Source organism: Passer domesticus, chromosome 7 (genome assembly GCF_036417665.1).
Source record: "Passer domesticus isolate bPasDom1 chromosome 7, bPasDom1.hap1, whole genome shotgun sequence".
Lineage (NCBI taxonomy): Eukaryota > Metazoa > Chordata > Aves > Passeriformes > Passeridae > Passer > Passer domesticus.
The window spans coordinates 49,491,361-49,517,509 of record NC_087480.1 but is presented as its reverse complement, the minus strand read 5'-3'; the positions used below and the strand labels follow the sequence as shown (position 1 = coordinate 49,517,509).

At 38.5% G+C, this 26,149-nt stretch overlaps 1 protein-coding gene across 26 annotated transcripts in view; it reads left to right on the top strand.

Annotated features, from left to right (window-relative positions):
* Positions 1 to 26,149, top strand: part of ADGRL2 (adhesion G protein-coupled receptor L2) — a 161,188-nt gene that overhangs the window by 54,900 nt on the left and 80,139 nt on the right. The window contains exon 1 of one of the 26 annotated variants that reach the window (XM_064428503.1): positions 17,901 to 17,928. The exons of the other annotated variants lie outside the window; for them this stretch is intronic. Within the exon in view, the coding sequence (XP_064284573.1) occupies positions 17,916 to 17,928 (13 nt within the window). The 5' untranslated portion in view covers positions 17,901 to 17,915. Of the gene's footprint in view, positions 1 to 17,900; positions 17,929 to 26,149 lie in introns of those variants that run through there. 26 annotated transcript variants of the gene reach the window in all.

Below are 26,149 nucleotides of genomic sequence, written 5' to 3'. Positions count from 1 at the left end.
CACTGGCATCTTTAAACAGGATATTATCTAATACAGTTTATAGCTTCATTCCCTGTGCCATTAAATAAATAAAGCATTCAGTGTGTGCATCAGTGCCATCAAGCATGAATACCCCGGTGGACTGGGAATTAAATGCCAAGTGAGGGTCAGAAGCAACAAAGGCTGAATAACACTCAGCAAATGTATACATATTAGGTAAGGAACAGTGCCCCTGATGCAGAAGAAATTGAATAAGTACCTTGCAACGTCTAGATGGAGCATAAAGACTTCTTTTGTTTGCCTGAGCTGCTATCATTGACCCAAGTAGAATATTCCATTATTGAATGAACTGAACAATAGTTTATTACAGGTAAAAAGAAATCTTGGGATCCCAAATTCTGCTGTGCTATTATACAATCAGGCCTGATCATTGTTCAACCTGCTAAAGTTCCTAGAGGCTGAATATAGTTGTTTCTTGATTGGGTTATGTTTGAACAGTTCCAGAAAAAAAAACCCCAAAACATTATTTTGTATATACTTAAATTGGTTGTTCTTCATTAGTATAGTTTGGCTTGCTTCATATTACCCTCTAGTGTACAAATATCCTAGAAATATTACTTTTGCTATTAAGAATTAGCAGGACTGAATGCTCAGAAGAGTTAATCTCTTTGCTTTGCTTGCCTAAAGTGTGAATAATGAACTTTTTGGCATATCTAATGTAGGTAAGTTTATTTTAGCATTAGTGCATTAGTCATAAGAGAGCAAACTTCAGTAGCCTCTCTATGCAACTGAAATGAAAAAGCAAAATTTGTATTATGAAACCTTTGTTAAAACAGAGGGGTGACTGTGTGGTAAGCTGAATCAAGGGATAATTATTGCTTTGGGTGAGTAGTAACCTGGAATGCTTGAGTACTGATAACTGTCTGTGTTCCCAGTCTTCACTGTGTTTCTCCAGTCTTCAAATATAAAAATTAAGTTGGTTGCAATTCTGACAGTGGGCTAGGAGAATAATTGCCCATAATTAGCAGGAAAAGCATTGTTATGACAGAATTTTCTCCTCAGTTACTTTAATGTGTTCTGCACAAAGACATTCAACAGCCAAAAAGAGTCTGTGAATTCCCTGAATTGTTAAGAATTAAATAATGAAAATTAAATGAAATTTGTTTTGGAAATAAAAATGGAAAAAATCAATAATGCATCAAACTGTCATAAGAGGCTATTCAGCTCCTTGCATAGTTTTAGTAACTTATCTCCTGAAGTAAACTAGTGGATGTGCTGATATATGATAATACACACTTACCAAATTCTGTAATTTAATCCACACTGTAATTCAATAGCCTTTTGCCTAAGATGTTGTAATCTCTTTAGGATGTACTTATCCATGAAAGTAGAGCCTACCAGCCTATTTGAGACTATATGTGAGTGCGGAATTTCATGCCCTTTAAATAGTCTGATGCCCTTTTTGTTAGGTAGTTTAAAAGATCTGATTTTAAAGGTCTTGTTTCCTTTAAAAAATCCTCTGAAATGAAATTAAGGTAAAATAATAAAATTAAAACATCATGGTAGTTGTTTTATTCCTGCAGGTGAGAGATTTCAGGACAGAGCCTCATTAAATGAGAACAAGTCTAATTGTGATGCCTTCACTACCAGTGAATTCAGTGCTCCCTTGCTCTTATTAAGATAATTTTTGTTTTCCTGGGAGTCTGTCAATTCCAGGTTTATATATCTATTTTCAAGCATGTAGTGTCTCCACTAATTCCCACCTCTGTTTGTATGTTCAGAGCTAGCAGAAACATAAACAGGTATAATTCTGGCTACTTTAGGGCTTTCCTCTAATCTCCTTCAATGCTCTTTATTTGTGAATTGGATAACAACACAAAAAGATTGAGCTGCTGTCTTGATTACTCAGTAGCACAGTATCTTTGGCCAGAGCTACAGTAGTTTTTACATCTGGTCACATGAACAAGGTATCCAGTGTTCATCAGTCTCATTATGACTTTGAAAGTTTGATTCAGGTGTGTAAACCCAGCAATTTGTTTTAATGAGGGGTGAGTGTTTAAAATGATAATAAACGAGATTTTTATATGATTACGATTGCTCACTGCCTAAGCAGGAAAAAAAATCGTCCATATTATCCTATTTTAATGATTTTGTTAAAGTTTCCTGGAATAAATGAAATACTGAAATACAGACAATTATAACTACAATAACTGAAGTAACTGGAATACAGATACTTTTGTATTGGAAAGTAAATTCAAAGAAACTACATAATGAAGTTTGACTATTTTGAATCCAGTGAACAGTTTAAAAAAATTACTTAAAAAGGTAGCAGTTGGAATAAGCAACAAATTGCCACTTGTCTGGATGTAAATGCAGACTGCAAAATCTGTGATGTTATTTTTTACTCTGTATTTGTGAAGTCCTTACCTTATTAGAAGTAATATGGATTCAACATCTTCTGTAGAAGAACAACACCAGGGTGAGCTTGTGGACATTTTCCCTGTCCATCTTTATCAGAGTCCAATGCCTCACACAGATGGACACAAATATTCTTAATTGTAAAAATAAACTCTGAAGACAGTTCTATGAAATGTATTTTTAGGCTCAACAGCCTTAGGTCATTAAAATGTATTCTGTCTTCATTGAAAAATATATTTTCCTCTTCATTTTCAACCTCTTCAGTCCAATCTGTGTATAAAAGATGTATTATTAACATACTTGTGGAGTTAATAACTATAAATAAAAAAAATAATTTATATGGATTCGCAACAGCATATGATTTGAGCCTATTAGAGTCCTCCCACCCCTTCATTTATCCACATCCATTTTTACCTGTAGCTGTTAATTTGTAAAATGATAATTAAGATTTTGTCAATTACTTTTTTAAAGTTGTAATAAGTGTATTGTATCACTATGATGAACATGTTCAATTTGTGCTTGTATGGCACAATTTCCTCTTAGGCATCCTGTAATCTCTACTTCATTATCCAAACAAGATTTCAACTTTCTTTTCAAGTACATCCTCATGATTAATTGGGCTATTAGCTAGAAGGTACCTCATGTGCCTGAAAGGGTAATGGAGCACTGATGTTTGGGGATGTGTGTTTTGCTGTCCAGAGACCAGAAGAGGCACCCCCAGGATTATGTCTATAACAGACTTGAGATACCCAGTTCCTACTTTAATAAGCAATTGGAATGGGTAATCTGGTAATGCATCATTGTAACTAGTGAGTAGTAATTGCTGGAAAATAAACTGAGATCTTACAAAACAACTGCATGCACGCACTTGTGGATTTTCCCTGTAGGGCTGGAGCCAGGAGTTGAGGCAATCACATTTGTACAAGTACGTTTCTACTGAGAAAAACAGAATAAAAAAATGAAATAAAACATGTGACTAAGCTTTCTAAAAGTAGTGTGCTTTCAAGACTGATAGCCTCTGGCTAAATTCACATATCTTGTGGAAAATAATGTAGAATAACAATTTTCTCATACATATTTTTCCCTCTTTTAGGAATCGCTGGCATGCCCATACACACTTCTAAAAAAATAAATACCACTAGAGTGTATCAATAAGTATTTATGAACCACTGATTAGTACCTTTCAAAATACTTACAGCATTTGAATGGCATAGCTGTAGCTACAAACTGCACCAAAATGCTTAATATGCTAAATGGCTAGAGATATCTATTTCTGATGGTCTTTCTTATTTTTTGTATTTTAATTTTTTTTTTTTAACTTTATCATTAGGAATGGTGGGTGGGCTCTGACATTCCCCTGGAAGATCCTTAATCTGATAAATTAACAAAACAGAGCTGAGGCTATCAAACACATTGCCCAAGAATTAACCTTTGCATGTCCTGGACTGACCACTTGGATTGTTTGTTTCATACCGAAGTTCAGGGATCCATATCATGCATGCATTTGTCACAGTATGTATCCAGGGTGGACTTAAAATCTCAGAACTAGTCAGAAGGAAGTGCTTTTTGTGTCCAGACAGCAGTGTTTCTCTTTGCTCTAGAATGTGCTGCTTTCAAATGTGCCCAGCTTCTCAGAGCTTTGTCCTACGTTCTGTTTGCCATGTTTGTGAGCACAGTTGCTAGTGAGCTTGTCCTTCTTGTAGGTAGTTAAACACAAATCATCTCTTCACCCTCTATTGGGTTGATTTTGTACCCCACAGAACTGAAATGTGTAGATTCTGAGCCATTTCTGTAATGTTGTAATAGATGTTTCCCTCAGAGGAGCTGCAGGTTTCACACGTGGAGCTCTCAAGAGCCTCCAGACCCTCCCTGCACCCCGCGCACATGACATGGGGCCTCAGAACCCAATGGGTTCCCAGCAGAGGACACCCCTGAAACACTGTTCTCACTCATTCAAATCCTAACTCCTGGCTCAGTATGTTCAGCCTCCTCTGATCAGAAATTTCACTGTGCATCCAAAACAAATTATTGAAACATTTTCTTGAACAAAAAAAAATCAGTAACGTTTACAGTAAGTAAATTGCTCTGATCCCTGCTGCGTCCACATGTCCTCCCAATGTTGCTCTTCCCAGGACAGCAGAAGTGTGGCATTTCAATGGGCCACACTTGCAAATGCAGACAAGGGTTACTTTGCTGTTGACTGCACAGTTTTATTCTTCTTGGTTTCGCCAAGTTCAACAGCTGCCCGAGTACACTGTGGCATAAAAGTGAGCGTGCCCAGAGCTGCCCAAGTGTGTAACTACTCACTATTGACATTGTGCTTCCTTACCCTCCCTCAACCTTGAAGACAGGCAGTATAGTATTTTACAAGCTAATTGTGCTTGGTCTTGCTGAACTCTAAAACAATAAAACACAAACACTGATTTTGAAATCTGAGCTAGAGAACAAGCAGTTTAAATACTGACTGACTTTGAAACTGGAGCCGAAGAACAAACAGTTTTGCCCAGGCACACAACCTGGAGTGCTGCATTAATTCACCCGATCTGTTCCCGACTCTCCCTCCCGAGGTGTTGGGGGCTCTTGTCTGTGTCATGCCAGCTGGTGAGGTACACTTGTTGGGTTGAGGATGGCTCTCGGCCAACCTGCATCGCTTCCAAACATGTTAAAGTGAGTAAAATTTGGATTTGAAGTATTTAGTTACTCTGAGCCAGCTCTTCAAGGTTTTCTTTTTCCCATCCCTGGTGACAGCCCCTTTTGTTTTTTTGTGCTGGAAGAAGCAAAATTTTTGGGCTGCTGCTTTGAGACTTGAGGAAAAGTTTCTGATGAACACCAGATGAAGAAATACCATCTTTTGTAAATGTTTATGTTACAGTTAAGAAATAATTTCTTCCTAAGCACCTGTAGTTTTACACAGTGGAGTCTACCTAACAGTTTGGGGATTTTTGATTTCTTAGTACTTATTTGTACTTTTGTTTTGGCTCTTGGGCTCTCATTAGTTTGGCAGATGTCTTGCTCTGAAACTGTGTGATGCCTTTCTGGAAATATAATAATACAAATGGGACTGTACAGATCGATTGAGATACTCTGTTCAGTTTGGTTTTAGTTTTGGCCTCTTTTCTTCAGCATATATATGTATGTAGCTGATCTTTGCATTTTTTCTTTTCAGTATTAGTTTTTATCAGTAAGTAACTACTAATTCTGGAAGCAGTAATCTTTAGACATTTGCAATATTGGCCTGGGAGGTTTGGAGATATGGCATTCAAGCCTTGGTCTTAACGTTAGCTATGTGGTCCCAATCTCATGAGAGCATTGTGGTCCCTGTACCTTTGTGGAACCCCCAAGTAGGATGTGAAGTTGCCAATGGTCTGACCTGGAGCTGTGAGCTGCTAGCCCAGAGAGAATGAGTTTTTCTGGGACTTAGTAGCACTGAGGACTGCTTGCAGGCCTCTTCTTCCACCTGAGATCTGGAAGTGAATACTGTTCCTACATTTAGCATCTTTCAGAGGTCAGCCTGCCAGGAGTGAGTCTTCTTTGGCTGCTGGTGCCATCTCCCACCTTTCACACAAAAATACTCCCATGCAGGTGCATTCACACAGGAGCTGGAAATTTGGAGAGTGTCTTCTGTGCTTGACAGGAGACAAACATTTATCTCTTCTCAGGCCACCCAAAGCTCCAGGCTGAAGGGGTCCACATGCCCATCCTGTCAATAGTTTGCTTGGGGAAGGTACAAGAAACCCTGCAAGATGCAGTTCTGGAATAGCCCAGTGCTGATGTTAGACATGTATCCTCCAACCTCGATCAAGTATGAATTGTCTGAAAGCACGAAGGCTTGCTTTGCTGTCAGTGGTCTCAGAGGAGAGTAGATGCTTCTAACTGGGTCACTCAGCTCTGCTCACACTTCTGATCCAATGCAATAGTCTGGCTCTGTCAGTTCTAGGCCAAGTTACTGCTGCAGTTGTAGCCAGAATTATTTCTTCTGTTCTAAAATGAATGAATCCTCAACTGCTTTTGGGTTACACTTTTGTAATGGGCTTCTGGAAGAACCTGGTATTGAGCACTCAATATACTATTACTGTGCTACCTGGAAAATGCTAATTAATCCAGACATACTATTTTCCATGAAAAACAAATGCTGAGAGGCTTATTAACCTTTTTTTCTGAGGGAGGTGGAGAAGAAAATGTAGGCATCACCATTATTCCACCCGCCCAAAGAGATGGGCAGGGAAGAGGTGGAATTGCAGTTTATTATTTCTCCCCAGTAAGAGTGCCAGTGTCATACACGGAGTTCATTATCAACTTCTTCTCGCAGGGAAGTAGGAGGAAGGAAAAAAACAAAAAAGGTCATTAGTGTCTGCTTAGCAGAAGTGATGTCAGGAGAGCTGTTTTTATTCATCTCCCTGTGCCCGGGCAGGGGTGGGCGGGCAGAGCCCTGGGCGCCTGCAGGTGCTGGGCTTCCCTTGCGGGCCCTTCTCGGGTTGCATTTAATAACCAATATTCAAGCCCTACCGGTTTGCTCTCTCTAAGAGGAACGGTGAAAGCATTGACTTGGTCTGGAACAAAAGAATGGGAGGTGCTAAATTGGCTTTAGGCATAGTGCTGTCCTCTGCAGGTGTAGAAATAGTTTGGGATTTCTTTGTTCGTTTCCATTTATTCTGTTCATTTAAATTCTGTGACAATTTATTTAAAAGTTAAAGTTATCTAGGGATAGTTAAAGTGGAATTTTTTTTTCCTTCTGATTTATTACTAATTTTTTTTTAGCGGAGAGGAGGGGACTAACCTGGTTTTAAAATTTTGTGTGACCTGGTCACCAAACCCAAACAATTCAGTTTTTCATTCCAGAAAAAGTGCTTTTTAAATATGTCCATTTGTAATGCAAACAAGTTGGATAACTTAATTTATGCGGCGATAATGCCCAGGATTTGATGAACGGTGTGTTTAGCAGAATTCCAGTCTGTTTTTTTTTTCCAGAAAACGTCCAATATAAATAAATAAACAAAAAAAAATTGATACTCATTTAATTTAAAAAAAGTACTTATTTACTCTTTTCAATATAAGAAAAGAGGAAAAATGTAAAAATCTCCATTTAAATAGCATTAAGGTAGATAGATCTACAAATTGAGAAAAGGAAATGCAAATTCAGTTTAAAATCTATGTTTATCAATGTGTTTTGTTAACGATCACTGAGTTATCCTTTATTTTATAATAAAAATACAGATAAAAGTAAATGAGGATAAATTGGTTATCTAAATATAGGTTTCTTTCTGACAATTTAAATAATTGGACTTTGATTTAAATGGCAATTTAAGTGATTCTGAACAATTTGATTTACATTCCTCATTTCTGTTTCCAGAGATATGGATGGCTCTGCTTGTCTCCTGCTCCTTGCTTATGCAGTTATTCCTTGGATTAGGATTTAAATTATTATTGTTGCATCAACAGATTCTTCTCATCTGCAGCATGTCAAGAAGCCCAGCGATGCTGCCTTGTCTTGTGTAGGGAGAGCTGTGGGGCAGGGAAACCAGAGGCCTCTCTGAGTACACTGTACTCAGGGTTTCTACCTACAGAAACCTGTAGAGCAGCAGAGCTTCTGTCCCTCCTGGGAGTCTGAGGGATCTCTCACACTATCCAGTCTCACCACTTGCTCAGGAATTTCTGAGTAATACTTGTCACCAGAAGGGATCTCTTTTATCTCTTTTGCTGCCTGTGTAGCTCCTTGAAGGAGTTCTGTTTTCCTGTCAAGTGCCCTTGGGAATTTGCTAAGCACCGTGGAAGTGACCTAAATATCTGCTTTTACCATACAATTAACATCATAACTAGCCTTGGAACATTCCTTATTGTTTGGCGGTTATCTTGAATTCCCCTTTTAACACCAAAAGCTAGGAAAGACGAGTGAATGTACTCTACCAGTAGACTGCAGATTTACAGTAAGGAAAGAAAAACACTGCTTGTGTCTACCAGCAACTTAGATAAAATAAACCCCTTGGAGTTTATCTGTCTGAGGCTAATGGCATTTTTGTGCAGCCCCATGTCTGGGCATCAACTTCACGCTGATGCTCAGTCCTAATGTTTTCCTTAGTAAAGCAAGACCTGTATTTAAGGATTTGAACTCAGACTGGGGATGCTATTCATATTTACATTCCCTTCCCCTCTCCAGATTTCTGTGAGCGTAACTTAATTAGTAAGTTGATCTTAACCTTTTCCTGCTGCTGCTTAATTTTTAGAAATGCTAACAACCTTTGGGAATGGTTAGGTGGAGCTATTCCTGTCTAGACAGTAAATACAGCTTAATGACTGTCCTGGTCTTTAAACAATCTTTAACTCATTGTGAAGTACAGGCTCCCTTATGCTTAGTAGCTCAGGGGACACCTTCAGCATCCTTACCATTTTTCACACAGAAAAATCCCAATTTTGTAAACAAATATGTGTATTTATTAGCAACAAAATCTTACACAGACCTTTAAATGTGAATCCTGCGTGTCATATTTTACTAATGCTCAGCTGAAGCCAGACGGTAATAAACAAAGCCTCTGAATTTGCAATGGGTTTGTGGGGACTAACCCCAGCTTTGGTTTTCAGGGATGCTGCAACAGTGCATTATGCTTTCTCCACCTGCTGACCAAAATATGGGAGTTAATTTAGCATAATCTGCACAGTCTGCAGAGTTCTTACTGACCTCTGTGTTTCAAAAGTCACTGTTCTTCATGGAAGTTTGAAAGTAGACATCAAAGTAGTAATTATGGCGGACACTGAATTTCACACAAATTCTGAGGGAGTTGTCAAAATGTGAAAGCAAACATCACAGAAGAAAAGCAACCAAATGCTAGTTTTAGTTACTTTAATCTATTCTGGATTTGTTTAACACATTTGTGATGTTGCTTACTGCTGGCTGTGTACTCTTTTGGGCATGAAGATGGCCTTGATTCTTGTCTCAGGCAGTGTTTCTTCTCACTTCATCAGAAACTGGTCCTGATTGACAACAGACATTTGTGTTTTTAAACTGACTGTTAGAAATAGTCACAATGACACAAAGAAAAATAGAAGACATATGTCCCTAGGAGTGTGTAGTGAACATAATCTATTCAGAGGAGTAGTTCCCAGTGGGCTAGCAGCAGGGAAACTTAAACACATGCATGGAAGGATTCAAGAGTCAGTCTTCATCTGTTTATCCCAAAAATGTGTGTTTTAACTAAAAAAAACCAAAAAACTATAGAAATCTTCTGTAATCTGCTGTGGATTTTACTCAAACCATTACAAATAAACTTCTGTAACTCACTTTGCTGAGCTCATAAATGGTCGTGTCTGCAACTGTCTGCTAAGGCTCAAGATTAAGGTGCCGAGATTTATGTGCAAAACTTAGTTTTTAATGTAGGTTAAATATGAACAAAGTGCATGCTGTACTTATTCATGTTCTATTACAGCCCACACAAAGAAAACAGGAAAGTTAAGATTCAAGGTCTATTCTATAATTCAAGGTTTTTACTGAAATTTGAAGGCAATTTAAGCCACCTACTTATTTCAAAGGTAGTATCGATAGACCACCTGCTGTTGACATGAACTAAGAAAGATGGAAGGATGTAAATGACTTTTAGTGATTTGCCTGCCTTTGAATACAAATGAGGCTAACAACCTCCCATCCTGCACTCTGGCAGTCAGCTACTGGAATGTTTTCAGGGTGCTTTATTGGAAAGTGAGTGTTGTCACCATGAATTATCATTAGACTTTGTTGTTGTTGATGACTGCTTGTTAGCACTGGATAATTCAAGTCTAATTCGGTTAGAATGTTTTAGGTATGTCACTAATTATGTATTTTGTAACTTACATTTGACAAGGGAAACTACTTCCAGCTGAAACTTGGGAAGACTTGTCTTACCTGCACATTGACAGATTTGTGGTGGGGAGTGAGATTCAAGCTGAATTAGCTGGAAGAGAGAAGAGAGTGGAAGGCTGCCTATCCCAATCCTATTGTCATAAATCTAATCTTCCAAGCTAAGTCGGCATTTTCAGTGAGTCCAGGGAAGATGTGTAAATTTGTCTAACAGTCATCTGTGCTTTTTTGTTGAGAACACCAGGAGACTTAACTTTTAAGTCAAAGATTCCAGAAATGTCCCTGTGCTTTTCTTTTAATGCGGATGCAGAGGCCTTTGTGATGAAGACATTTCTTCCAGTGGTGAAACAAAGAGCTAGGAAGCAAACGATTCAGGGCAGGAAGAGCTCAGTCACTTTTTGGGTTGATGAGATAAAAATCTGAACAATCGGGACTGTCCCTTCGGAATAGTTTAGCTGGCTGCTGGGGGAGGTTTTTGGACTGATTTCCATTCATTGTTTTCAGTGACCCTTCTTGAAGAGCCTGAAAGGCGTTTTTAAAGTCTGTCCCTCTTTTCTCTTGACTTGTGAGTTCTGAAAGCACACTGCAGTGATTCATCTGTGGTTGCAGACTGCCACTGGCTGTCTCCTCCCATGGCATCAACCATCCCTTTGAATATTTGCTACCTATTCCTTGTTTATTCGTGGCTTCAAAAGCAACAGTTGTCACAAAGAAACAGGCTATCCTAAATGACAGCTTTCACTGCCTTTAGATTACAGGTCAAATTGGAAAATGAAAGTTCTGGGATGATTTGATAGCACCAGATACTATCCTAATATCTTTGTAAACTGATCTTACAGTTTAATTCAGCATCATAAAAGCCAGCCAGAGAAATGTCTACTTGCCCTTATATGGACAGCTATCATAGCAATAATTTGCTTATGTGATGCTTTTCTTTCTGGAAGACTAACGTGCCTTAGTTCCTATCACAAATAAATCGATTTCCTCTGAAAACTGGCATAAATCAGATTGTTTCTTTATGATTTTGCAGTGTTTGTCGGAGTTGCTGTTAGCTATAGCTCGGTATTGTCTCCTGATGAATTGTAGCAGTGGATGAACAAAACAATATTAATCTGTTTTTGTTAATCCTGTTTTGTAATTAAATACATCTTTCATATAAATCCTGTTAAGATTTGAATGAAAGGGGATTTATGGAAACATGACTTGCTTTTTGTAAGATAGTTTTAGGATTATGAAATGAACACTGGGAAAAAGAAAAGTTTGACTTGCTCACAGAGTAAAAGATTTCCTCTTTGTTATTTTTGCTTTGCTGGTGCTATGAAAAAATATAATAAGAGCATTCAAGCTGGGTTGCCTGTGGTTTAACTCTAATTCCATAGGCTGCACACTCTTTCTCCCCAAAATCCCCACAGCAAGTGACCTTGTCAAACAAAAGTGTGGAATAATGGGAGGCAGCCCAGGGACTGTGGCTCATTTACAAGCAGCTGTTTGCTACTGTCAGAACAAAGGCAAATCAAAGTTGCATTAACGGGGTATGACAGGCACAGTGAGCAACTCCCCAACAATGTTCATCCTCTCGTGTTGTTCTGGTTATAATATTGGTTTGCCTGAAGGAGAAAATAGTCATAAGGTCAAGTCAGACATCTATGTTTGCAAAGCCTTTCAAAATTGCACACATCATTCAGCTTATCAACTATTGATGTTTTTTAACAAAATTAACATAACAGCAAATAAATGCATATTTATGTGCATGCTTGGCTTTTTGTGTGAGTATTAGCACCATGTAGAGAATTAACAATTGTATCTTCACAGCAAGTTTGTAGTCTTGGCCTTCTCTTGTCTGATTCAGTGATCCAAGAACCAAGGAAATTGTAGATAATGTGGCTTTTGAACATCTGCATGGCATCCTAGCAAGTTTAGAGGATCACTGTCTTCTGAATAGCTTTTGTAGTTTACTGCTTGACTAGAACTTTTCTCTGTACCTTGCAAAATACCACTAGATTGTCTTACCTCAGGGTAAAGAAATTGCATAAATGATGTACAACCTTCCTTGAATTTGTATTAAAAATGTGCTCTGGATCCTGAGAAACATCGTGAGCAAGGTCTGTTTGACTTAATTGAAGCCTGGCAATGTATGGCTACTGGAAACTGGACACTGAAAGAGAGCACAGGAAATTTCTTATGGAATAGTGGAATATTTTAGAGAAAATGGTCCAGAATGTAACATATGAGTGAGCAGTACTCCCAAGCCACAACTGAATGGAATAAGCAGTAGGTGAGGTTTTAGACATGTGAATGAGCCTGTTGCATAACTTGAGCCTGTACTGCTCAACCCAGTCTGTCATCCAAAATTAGGATGAATCAGTTAGACTGGCTAAGAACATGTCTGAGAAGGGCTTGGGAAGAAAGGAAATTCAAACTGAAAGGACAGGAGAATTGCTGGGCCTAAACTTTATAACAAGGCACACAATAGGCAGCACATTTCTTAGTGTTTATTGTACCTCACGTAGGGTGATAAAGGCTGAAGGCAAAGTGACTTTTAACAGTCCCCAAAGTGCAGTATTCCCTGAGAAATACAGTTTAAAGTGCCTTACTGCCATTATGAAATTTATAAATAAAAATAAGGAAAGCAGTAAAACTTGCACATTTATTGGGCAAATGGATATGACTTCTATGTCATTAATAGCTGATCAAAAAGATCTATTTATTCCATTAAACAGCGAGAAACTGTCTTTTATATTTAGCAAGCATTTTGCTACTGGTATAAATTCCTGAATTGCTTGATTGTTTTTTTATAGGGAGAGAGAGACTAGGAGGAGGAACAAGGGGGAAAAATGCTTTTAAAGTAAAATATAGTGCAGATTTAAGGCAACTGTGGAGTACATTTTGGTAAGGGCGTTTGACATCTGCTATATTTCACAATTCAGATACTATAAACTCGTTTAGAATTTAACAATTTGAAGTGTAGTTACTTTATTTTCAGCCTAATTTGCAGTTTAGTTAGGCATGTTGAGGAGGTACAGATGTGAATAATGTGGATAAAGGCCAACTAAGATGCAGCCAGTGTGTCTCCTAACCCTTAGAGACAGTGTGCTTGAATTCTAAACATTAAGGGTAAAACTTTCAAAAGTGCAGTGGCTTGCGCGCATACAAAGTTGTACTGACAACATCTTTTAAAGTGCTAACGTGAATGTGAATTTAATTTAATTTATTCTCACAAACTTGCAGTTCTAGCTGTATGTGTTATAGTATCATGTACAGGTGCCAGCCAAGATTACAGCTCCATTGAGCTCTACTCATCCAAAAAGTTCTATATTTATCAGCATGGAGAGCTTGTCGAGTTTCTCTTTCACTGCCGTTATCAACTGTTTTGAAATATTCAAAACCTTAGAGTGATACTGAAAACTTACCCAGTGTCCAAAGCACATTGTGTATTTTGAAGTGAGAAATAGAACTGTACTTGTAAAGTGTGCTTGTATTTAGCTTAACACTCAAAATAGAAGAACACCATTTGCATAGGAAATTTGGTAATACTGATTTATTTCTTGGAAAGGTTCAGATTTCTTATACTGCTCTAGATGTCATACAATGTGCAGCAGTTTTATATCATCATCTTATAGTCAGTAAATTTAACAATAATTTAAGAAATGGAGATTAAATTTTGTTGTTAATCAATCTGTTAAACTCACATGACAATATCTTAAATTCCTTTCAGTTAATAGTCCTACACTTTCTGGGAAAGGAGGACATTTTGTGCATTTCTTTGCTTGAATAGTGCTAAAAGACTAGCAGATGGTCACTTTCCAACTGGTTTCCCTTGAAAAAAAGAAATTAAAATATTATAGCGCCGGGGAGAGATGTTGTAATGTGTCCCTTTCAAATTAACAGGTCGTTTTTTCCTACTATTTTATGATTGTAAAATAGCTCAATGTCACATAAAAGGTTAAAAGCTGGAGTAAATGGCATCATGGGAAATTTGAAATAAATAGGGTCTCATATGGTTTATGGCTCTATACTTGAACACACAAGGAATATATTTCTTTCCTTGAAAAGGCATTCTGTAAGAGCTTACCATGTTAATATGAATTGTGGGCACAGCAGATTCTATTTCAAGTACTTATAATTCACAAGTTAATTTTTTGTATGTTTGTTTACTAAATCACACCTCTCTAAGGCTACTTGTTCAAACTGTTGGCAAGCCTAAGAAAAAATGTGGTATTTTCAGAAAAAAAAAGGAAGCCAAGATTCCAGTTCATTGAATTATTCTGCAGGTGTCTTAGTGGTTACTTTTCATAAAGCACAGACCTTCAGAACTGATCAAGTTTTAGACTCCAAACTGTCAGGTATTTCATATTAGTGCCAAATTTGTTTTTTCTTGGTAAAACTGCCTCCACTCTGATGTTCTTCAGTGTCCTAGTTCCAGCAGCCCTACTGAGCAAGGCTTGCACAAATTTAGCTCCTTTGTCTGCTCCACTGGCTGGTTTATTGCTATACAGGTGAAGAAAGATGATGGAAAAGCCTGGTAAAGCTTCTCACTAGCTACTGAGGTGAAATAACCCTTGTTTTGTCTTCTGATATGCCATCACCTGTGGCTGTTACAGATCTGGTGTCCAAAGGCTAACAGGAAGTGCCTAAAACAGAACTTTAAATTGAAGGGTTTCTGATTTATAAGTGGACAGGATTGTCATGACAATGAGAAATGATTTGTCTTTCAAAATCATTAGCCATAGTAAAATTATCAATTATCCCATGCAGCTAGGATGTTTTTCTATTGAATCTGATACCAAGACAATTTTTGTTTTCAAATGGGGATTGTGAACTGTATCTAATCCTGTCAGGTACCTGGGAGGAGAAGGACCAGGACCAGGGAAAGAAAGAAAAGAGACAGTGGAACATTGTCCTGCCTGCAGAGCTTTTTCCTCAAGTTAATGTTTGTTACTTTCACAAAGGGGAATGCTATGGTTAGCTGTTTGGGAGTTTCAGTCTCCTCTTACTCTCCCAGAAAGACTATAAATAAGTTGCCTATAAATAAGCATCACAACTAGTTTGTTTCATAGTGCCTTTAATTTTTCATTCCTGTTTTGGTTCCAGTCCTTTTTGCTAATATAGTTGGTATTCTGTGAGGAAATGCAGGACACATTGACAAAAAAAGGCTGTTTAGATAGATGATGAAGCCTGGAGATAGAATTTCTCTAAAAGTAGCTTAGGCCAATTACAATTAATGACCATTTTTCATAACTACAGCAGGATATGATTGTGGATGCTTCAGCTGTACAGGGGTATATTAAGATTGCATTTGAGTTCAGAATTGTTCAGAAACTGCTAATCTACAGTTTAGTGGTGCCACGCCCAACCTCCAAAAGCCAGCAGTGCTCAGCAGGCAGTGCTCAGCCCTGCAGCACAACTCTTGAGATGTCTGAAGGGCAGGCAGTGAGCTGAAGTTTGCAGAAGCACAGGAGCAGCATCCCACTGCTGCCTGGTGCAGGCTGGCACAGACAGAGGTGGGATGCCCTTGGTGCCCACAGCTACAGGACAAACTGCCTCTGTTTCGGTTCATACGGTGAAAGTAGCACGTTGGATTCAGAAGAAGAGCCAATAATGCTCTGCAAAAACTCCCCACATAATAGCAAAGCTTATTGAAGTCCAGAGTTTAGTGTTACAGAGGATAAGAGGTTTGAAAGCTTTTGTTCAAAATTGCAGGAGCCTAAGCAAAAAGGTGAAGACAAAAGATAGTGGATAGAATACTGCTCAGAGGACATAAAAATTCTAAAGAATTGACAAATCAAATTGGCCACCTGGAAGATTGTTCAGAGGAGAAATATCAGCTTATTATGGCTTCCTACCAACAGAAGAGACAGAGGTATTTTTTTCACAGTGGATTATGATGGAGCAGGTCCTGGGTAATATTGAACTCCTTTTCCAGCATGATATGTCACTGGGAAAGCTAGTGACACCATTCTTTGAATCTTGAAGTATGTGAAACTCTTGGATGATAAAAACAGATTGTCAGAGATGTTTAGCCCTAAAGGTTCAAGATCACTGAAATTTAGCGAGAGACATAAAAATAAACTGGTTCCTGTCATTGTGCTCAGGAATCCAGACTAATTTTTCAAATAAGAATGAAATAGTAGTAAGAGTGTGCCATAGTAAATTATCTGTAAATCAGCTACAGGCCTGTTTTTCTTCTGATGGATGTACATGTATATTTTGCAAATGAATGTATTTATACTCAAATGGCTCAATCATTTACTTTTGTGTTATCTTTTCTGATGGAAACTTTTATTATATTTTTTTCTGGTAAGGCAATCAAGTTTTAGAGGCATATACAGTCATACAGAGAGTAATGTACATTATTGTAATTGGTTGTAACTAATTCATAATTGTACCTTTTTAACTGGGATGACAACTAGAGGGGCTTCAGTTCTTAAATTATGTAGGAATAATTCTTCCTATATGTGATTTAAGTTTTATAGCTGTAAGAAGCATTTGGATTAAAGACTATTTTGAACATATAAGACGAGGCAGGAATCCACTTCAGCTTGAGTTATCTCATGATATTCTGCAATGAATTGTTTTGGAACAAAGGTCAAAGTTGAATTCAAGCTCTCTTAGCTACCAAACACCAGCATTATATTTCCTTGGAAGAAGAATATGGAAGGGATTTGGGTTGGGTTTGGAGAAGAGTTTAGTTTGCTTTGATTGAGCCTGCTGTGGAACAAACATTTGTTGCTTTTTATGCACTGCATGTCTGCAGATCTGTTGCACAAAGGATTTTACCAATGTCCTTAGTTAATGTTTGAGTAGTTGAATATTACAGCAGAAAAATTGTGTCACACCATATGTTTTGCTGAGATGTTTGGTTTATCTACCAACTTAACATAAAAAAGATGCCAGTTGTTAGAGTCAGTAAAACTAAAGAGCCATCTCTGAGTAGTGGCTGAGCAGATAGAGGAAAATGCTGTTAGCACACCCCTTTCAGTAAAAATGGATAAAAATAAATCAGTAAATTGCCTTTACCCAAGTGTGGTGTCGAAATGAAGATTTGGAATTATGCAGTGAGTATCCCCAGTGTCCCATTGAAACTTGGATCCTGAGCTGAATCTTTTACATTCTTTATAAACTGAAAGAAATGAAGATCATTAGAATGGTGTAAAATCACAAGGGTGTATCAGTTTTACTACTTTGAACATGTTTTGCTAACATTAAATTTATAAAAATATATTTAGGGAAATGGTTTTAGTGGTTTTTGCTTGTAACACATTAGGAATGAAAAGAAGATTTATCCATTGGTAAAACAACAAGGAGCCAGTCAACTAGTTGCAGAAGATTCAAAGAATCTACAGGAATTTTTTCTGGTAATCTTTTTCTCTCTGTTGTTATTAAAGGGAGTTTTTATAGGTTTTTTTTTCATTCTCACAATTCTTCTGTCTCTAGATTTTCTTTTCCTTAAAGTCAGCTGGGAACATAATGTACTTGCCCATTGCTCCTCCTATTTCCTTACTTTGAAGATACTTCCTCTGAAATCTGCTTCAGGATTTCTTGAAGGATGAGATAGAGACACTAATATAGTTATCCTCCTTTTTTGGCTTTCCTGATGTTGCAGCACTGAGAATTGCTTATGCTCAAAGTTTGGTGCTTGTCCAGTGGCCATGTGTGATTACACCAGAAACAGAAGGAAAAAACAAGTTTGGATATGTTTATAGAAGGTAATTATCGTCGCAGAGGAAAAAGACAATGATGCATTGAGCTATCTGAATGACTTGGCATGGAGTCAATTTTTAATCTGTTTTGTTGTGCTTTTGAAAGCTTATTTGTCTTGTACTTCCCTTTCCCTCTTCATCTCTTTTATAAGTATCTTACATGTCCATGAGTGAAATGAATGGCTGATTCCTGTTTCCAGAAGTGCTTAAGGGAGTAGGAGCACAGGGGAGCTGGAAATACCTGGGACTTGTGATGGGCTGTGATGACCAGGCTGAAGATGCTAGCACCAGTAAATCAGGAATGCCTTCCTAGTAAACACAGCTGTGGCATTGCACGGCAGTGTCTGTCTGTCTGGGACTGGCTGTCCCGTGTCTCAGTGAGGACTTGATGGGGCTGTGCTGGCGCTCCCTGGTCCGTCCCCATCGCCATCCCTGTCTGCAGGCAGGGGACGGATGGCGCCGAGAGCCGCCGTGCGTGTGCGGCCCCGCTCCGGCGAGCCCGAGCTCTGCCTGAGAGGAATAGAAAAGCCACTTCCTCAGTCTCTGACCAGAATGCATGATAAGGCTTGATGTCAAAAAGGGCAAGATTGGGCTCACAGCAATTATGGCAGAGGCATACTGGTTTCCTTGACAACCAGATTGGGGATTCTTTGTGATTTATTATTTACCACTTCAAACTCTCATTCTCTGATTTAATTAGGGAGAAGGATTTCAGTAAGTCCCCTCCCTTCCAAATTTGAATAACCCCACATTATTGCTATGACCAGCTACACCTATCCCACCTTGATGTGGCTCTAAACCAGCTACAAATTTGGCTCTGTGTTTAGCATTTGGAATATTGGGCAGGTTACTCAGACAGCAGATAACTGAAATTCAGTGGATGTTATGTTGGGTGGTGAGTTGTTAATCTGCACTTACTAGCAGGAATACTAGACCTCCTAACCTTCTCCCCCCACCCAGTTTTTCAAGGGACTGCAACAAGTGATACTTTTCAATTGTCCTTAGAGCTGTGGGAAAGATAAAATATCTGCTAGTGTCAGTTTCCCTTGCTCAGGCAACTCACATTATTTTCTCCTTGAAAGCTTTATTAGCAATACATCAGTCACTGTTGTGTAAACAAAGTGCATTTTGATACTTGGGAGCTTTTTCTACTACCAGGTGGATAGCTATTTGAAAAGGAAAATATCTCCTAAATTGTGTCCAAAGTTGGGGAGTACAGCCAGTCTTTTCTAACTTGAGATGTATTTCAAATATTTATTGAAATTGTATTTCCCATGTTTATAAAACATTGACTGAATAGTGATCTTCAGTGCCTGTTCTAAATTTAGTAATGCAGAATAGAAGTCTGAACACAATAATATAAATAATAGAGATTTTTATTTAAATGTCACTGGCAAATTTGTATCATTATACATCAAGATTGAAATTGGGTCTTCCAAAGGGCATTTTTTCTCAAAGTACTTTCCTGGGTTGCATATTTTTTATTTCGTATTCAGCATGAGGAGTCTGCTGCATTTAATAAAATAAAATGAAGGTCACAGAAGATCACTGGTTTTGCCATAATGTGTCCCAGTAGATGACTGGAAAAAAGGTAGTGTTTGAAATGCATTGAGGATCCTCTGTGCAGACTATGTAGAAAACTTGTGTCATTTTTTAATTATAGGGAGGACTTCTTGGTTTAATTGTGTTTATTTCACTGCATGCAGTCTTTCAGCTGTACCAAAGTGTATACACGTTTTAGCATCTCCACCTCAGGGAGTTCCTGAAGTGAGTCAATAGGTGTTGCTCTTCCCATGGTGGGCTGAACATGAAGCTCACTGAGTCAATAAAAGACTTACAGTGACCTAAACACTCTTTGTGTCAGGTTCTGGCTCACTCATGCACTGGTGTCCCATTAGGCTGTTGGGGGAGGCTGACTGCTGAGGGAAGATGCTTCTTTAAAATTGAGTAGTCTAATGAAGCTCATTAATGCATTTTTCATTAGAACAAGAATATTGAGTATCCAGGTTAAATTCTAAAGAATCTGTCCTGCACTCACTGAGGTTAATGACAAAGCTCCCAATGATATTAGTGATGCAGGATGAGAACTTAATTGAGGTAATTAAGATTCTGCTTACCTAAAATTCCCTATTATTTTCAAGTAGGTAAAATATTACAAAATTGCTACTATGAAGAGTTGTATAATGTTGGATCTCAACACATCCTTCAGAGATGACAGCAATTCAGTGGGAGATAATACTATTTCTGCATTTTGCATTTGATTTGCAATGTGCCCTTGTAGTCTTCTAGAGGATTGTGTATGTGAAAAGCGTTGCAGAAAATAGGGTTCCTTTTGGTTTTGGAGCTCAAACATTGCCTTTATTGTATATTTAAAGATAAAGCGGGCCACACGTTGCTGAATCCCAGTAAGGATTTGGAGGTCAAATTCAGCAGTGGCAGAGATAGAAAAGGCACTGCAGTAGTACTATGGCATTGTTTAAGTTGCAGAGAATAGTTTAATTAAATGCAGCTCACTTTGCAGTACTGCAGACTTACTAAAGTCACTGTTTGGACCAAAAGAAATGCTATTTGCTTACTGAGTAGAATAGATAGGATATCCAGCTGTAGTGCCTTCCAGGGAGTCTAAAGCCCCTGTTATAAATGATTGTGTCAGGATGCCTAATTTAAATAGTTACCCTAACACCTGCTCATTCCTGCCGCCTGTGGACACCCCTAACCTTCTCCTTCCCTCCTTGGCATCCCCAGCACATTAACAATTCCCTCCTCAATTACGCTGCCATAATGGCCACTTTGATCACGCTCTGAGCTCGAAATGGAAATTACCTTGATGAAGAGCACTCACCGCTGCAGAAGGCAGCAGCAGTGCAGAGAGCTGGGCGGGCGGAGCGCCCTGGGTGTGCTCAGCTCTGGGCACCCAGGTGCTGCCCACAGCCCTGCAGTGAGCTCTGGAGCCATCCCTCCCCTCGGATTGCCAGCATCCCGCTGCCTCTTGGTACACCTCAGTCATGGATCAGGAGAGCACCGTGCTGTCGGTAGCAAAGCCTCGCTTTAGGTGGTGTGGAAAAAAGTGGAGCAATCAGATCTTCTATACTTCACAGCTGTCTCCTGAGATACTTGCTTTAAATACGTGGGGCAAGATTTTTTAAACAGAAAACTCTGACCTGGGACAGTGAAGCACCATGCAGATTAATTACTGAGAAAATTACCTTTCACATCTATAGTAATGGTGCAGCACTTCTATCTTGTTGGTTTTGAGTTTCCATTTGAGTGATTTTTTTCCCTGGGTGTGGTGCAGAGCTTTCCTAGCCCTTGCCTTCATTATGGGTTGCATTAAGATCAATGCAGAGCTTTGGAAACACAGTCTTTCAGCTATTAGATGTGTGCTTCTAAATTGAAGTAATCAGCAAATGCAAAATTTTCCTTTTTGTGTTGTGCTGCAGTGCCTGTTCATCCCTCTTGTTACTTTCTAATATAAATAGTATTAAATATGGAGCTCTTACACACGATAATGGAAAATTGCTTAGCTACTGTCTTAGTACTCAGAGATTTCAGGAATCCTGATTTTTCATTTATTTCATTTGAAACTTCATTAGCTGGTTCTCTAAAAGCTGAAGGCATTCTTGCCATACACATTGTGATGGTTGGTGAGGAAGACACAAATTTCAGGACTGAAAACCGGAATTCAAACTCAGAAGCCCTGAATTTGATTCCAGGTGGAATTTAATTATCCTATCCCTTTATCTCCCTTGTTTTTCATGTTTGTAATGAGGCATATGGATATGCAGTTCCTTCACAGGTGATTAACAGCAGTTTGATGGGTGGAAAAGTGCCTGTTTCATTTATTTACTCTGGAAATGGTACCTGTGTTGCCATTCTTACTCCCTGCTGCCCAGGGAGCATGTCAGAGCTGCACATATTCCTTAGGAGTTTTTAAATTACCTCGTTGTTTACAAAAAATGAAATAGTTTTCCTTTCTTCATGAAATTTATTATTCAGAGGATTTTCTTAAGTGTGTATGTAGAATTATTTCATGATTCATAGAATGTGCCAGAACATTAAGTACATTATAAAAGCTGTGTGGTACATCCCTCTCCTCTCTATAATAATATTTTTAAAATCCACAAATATTTCATAGAAGGCAAGGTCAGGAAGAAAGCCTTTCACTCTGACAGGTATTTTCCAAGATTGCATGCTGCTCTTGTCTTGTATCTACTTATGGGAACATTTAAAGTGATGGCACATTTACCTTAAAGTACATTTATCACATGGCCCTTCTTGTTTTCAAAAGGTATGACTGTATATTTTGATTTCATCTGCAGAATCCCTGCCTTTATGTTTCCAAGGGTTCTACTTTCTACCCCTGAGTTCTCTGAAATGTTTCTGAAGCTATACTTACAAGAGGGGGGTTGCTATGCTATTTGCATGCTCATAAGCACTCTTAAGCAGCTTGCCATCATTAAAATTAACCACATAACTTTTCCACTATAAATTATACTGTGACAATTGACTCCACCCCATCATTTTACTGAAACAAAAGAGAGTATGTGAACTCTTATATCGTTTCTTGATTCCATTTCTAGTGTATATATAATTCTGTTTGTAAACAAGAAAATGCCCCGGTTTTAAGTTTGCAATTGTGATCTCAAGTATTGCCATGTGGTAGCAATTGTACAATAATTAAATCTATTATTTTTTCACCACTAGAGTTGCATTTGGTATTTTAAACTCTGGCAACTGTAGAGTAATGTCTTATTTAAAATGAGCCAGAATTGTCAGGTATCTTAGTGAGATTAAATGTTTTACTTTCTTACATAGGTTAGGGTGTAGCCTGCTAAGAAGGCAGTGTACACAGGACACTAAGGGTTATTATTAGCACCCAGCATGTCACCTGCTGGGATGATTTGGCTTCCACCAATGCACATATTCCCAAGGAAATTATACATCTCTGCGGTGGCTTCTGTCAGTCTCTGAGGTGACAAGGCTTTGGGTTTCTTAACGAAGGGAAGAAAATAGTTCTGTCAGCTGGCCACTCTGAATACTGATGATGGAAATTCCCCTTTCTTCCTCTTCCTCTGCCCCTCCTTAACACATGTTTTCCAATCAAAAAATGATTGCAATAACTGGAAATATAAATTGTTGTCAAGATACACTTTTATAGAAAATAAAAGAATATTTATTTTTATTCTGCTACCAGTATCCTGTGCAGAGGAAATAATTCAACGGGAAATCCTGTTAACACAATATTTCTGACACATCAGCCTTTGTGTGTCTTACCTCCCTTTTTAAGAGGTTGTTTCTGATTCAGAAGCTTCTCCTTCCTGACAGGTGGTGTGCTCAGAGAGTTCACAGTAGGTAAACTGGAGATAACCTTCAGGAGGGCAGGTTTACAAAGACCATGGGACTTACTTGCCTAGAGAAATTTTGAAGATGCAATGTATTTAATGGCAAGAAAGAAAAGGGTAGAGTGCTTTTTGTGAGCTGGCAGAGGATCAAGTGTGTATGATGTGAAGGAAAAAAGGAAGGAGATTCTTGAAGCCTGAGAACAGACATCTGGCTGGCAAAAGAAAAGAAATATCATTGGCAGATGAATACTGTTTTAAACAGGGATAATTTTAGATCAAGAGGGCAAAGTTTTGCTCTCATGCATACAGCACCACTGAAAGGGATGGGAAAGGTGCATGCATACGAGAATACAATGTGGTGTTCAGTGAGAACTGAAGAACATGTATTTTTACATTAGATATTTAGACTTTCATGTTTAGATCACATGGTTTCCATCTGCCATATGTAGGCATTGCTAAAATGCTGCCAGGAACCAGGCTCTGGTTTGGTGACTTTCATTAAAGGAATTAGTGGTTTCTCTCCAGTTTCAGTGTGGCTGGATTCAAAGTGCAGAAGCCCATTTTCACAGTTTAGCATTAATTAGCACTCTAATGGCAGCCTCAGCAGGCAGGTGAAGGATTAAATGGGCACGAAGACCAAACTATCTCTTTTCCCCGAGTGGTGATTCCTTCCGAGTAGGGCCCAAACGTATTGGGCTAGCATGGGGATGTTTGCATGGCTGCAGCCTGCCTGTTCTTGTTCCAGGTGACTGAAGGACTGTGGTCTGCAGGTCTCTCGGTGTAGCACTCATCCCTGCCCTCTGTTCTCTCCTGCTATGTAAGTGCACACACTCTCCCCACACACACCCAAAGCCTAACAAAAACACAATCAAAAAAAGCCCTTTAATTCTGCTGGCTCAGAGAGACACATTCTTGCCCTTCTGAATGAGGGGTGAGAGCTGTTTAGGAGAATTTAAATGAGATCCTTGCCAGCAGTACACAGGAAGGATCGACGCTGTTAGATTAAAAGGCTGAGATGCTGCTGCTCACTTTAGGTTTTGCTGAATCATTTAACAAGGTGCAGAAAGTAGGTAAGCCCTGACTCTTTTTTTTTTTTTTTTTTGCTGAAGAGAGCCTCATAGGGTTATATTTGAGAATTGCATGGAGACTGAAAACATAGAAGGAAAATTGTAATAAGTTTCAGTGAACCTGGAAGGCAGGACCCATCCTGGTGTGAGTCAGAGGGTGTAACTCTGGCTTCTCTCCTGAATCTCATTAAGCAGACATATGTACTTTATGTTTATGTATACTGAATATTAAGTGTATAATTACAGAAAATTACATGCCGTTTTAATTTTGCTGCTCACACTGAATCTTGAAAAACATTAAAACTTGTCAAAGATTTAATTTTTTTTTTTTTTAAAGGCCAAATCATGCTCAAATAAAATGTAAAAAAATACTATGAAAAGCCTTCGCTAGTTACTTAATATTTTTAAAAGCTTTTATTGATAGGAAATCATATTTCCATTTAGTAAGAGACGGGCTTCCAGACTTTAGTTATGCAATTGAAATATGAAATGTCTGAGAAGCAGAATTCTAAAAACCAGTATTAAGAATCTCCTCTCACAGCTCATTTATTCAGTGAAGAAGTTGCCTGGCTTCAGTGTAATTTAAATGGTCAGGTCTGTTCCTTAGGACTCTGTGTCTCTGTTAAAGTTCAAATAATGAGCTACTTTCATGTACTTTGTTTTGAGATAATCCCATTTTTATGAATGAGTTTAAAAAAAATGAGGGAGGTGTCTCTTAGTAGAAAATAGTTTTCCTTTAGTAAAAAACCCCTTTTCTCCCGATGTCTGCTCCATTCAGCATCTTAATTGACAAGAAGGAGTGTATACATAAAATGGTAGAGAATCCAGCTGTAGGAGGATATTTTTGAAATTATCACTTCCTGCCTAATTTGACCCCGACTGAACAGTGGGGTTTTGTGTGCTGGGCTGCAGTACAGGCTGCCTGTGCACGGCTGCTGGGTTTCCCTGAAAGAAGAGCCGAGTGCTGTGAACTCCAGACCTCTGTGCACTGTCAGTAGCTCTTACTGTGCCAATGTAATCTTTTAATAGACATGCTTGCCAGAATGACTTTTTCCTTCAAAGATGGAATGAGAAAGCACAGTTGTCATTTAAATTGCCTCTGTCTTTTGTAGTAGTTGGTAGCGTTCTGTTGACCAGGGTTGGATAATTTAAAAGTTGTTTAACAAAATAACATGCTTGTCTGTGTGAAATATATACAGTGCTGAGAGACGGGGAGAAAAGTCTCCCTTGTCAGAGTTCATGGGATTCTTTAGAAACTGCAGGATGCTGAGACTTGTCTGAGGAATTATAAAAGCTTTGAGGCGCCCATGTTGAGCATTTGCATGATTTTCAGATGGCAAAGTGTGTTCAGCTGTCTTTGTGCACCCTCCCGTGTGTGCATGTATGCACTTCAGTGGAGAGGGAGAGGATTCTCAGCACGGTTTTCATTGGGCTTTGCATTTGTTAAACATATATTATTGAAATGCTGCCCAGGACACATCACTTCATCTAGTGTAGAACTTAAATCATCGTGTTGCATGATATGGTAAAATAAAAGAGATTGTGAAAGAGACAACTGTAAACATTCTGTTTGAAAAGATGTGCTCTTTTCAAAAGACCTTTCTGTTACAGCCAAATAACACAAGAAGCAATATTTCCTTGCTCACAGAGCCATATATAGCTATTTCTGCAGAGATTTGTTTTGGATTCTCAGTTCTTCCAGTATCTTCATTCTTTGAAATAATTTTATACTTCCATATTGACTTTCTATGTGCTTTAAGTTTTAATCAAAGGTTCCTTGCTTCTGATGTCGAGTACTGATGTTAGCCTGTTTACATT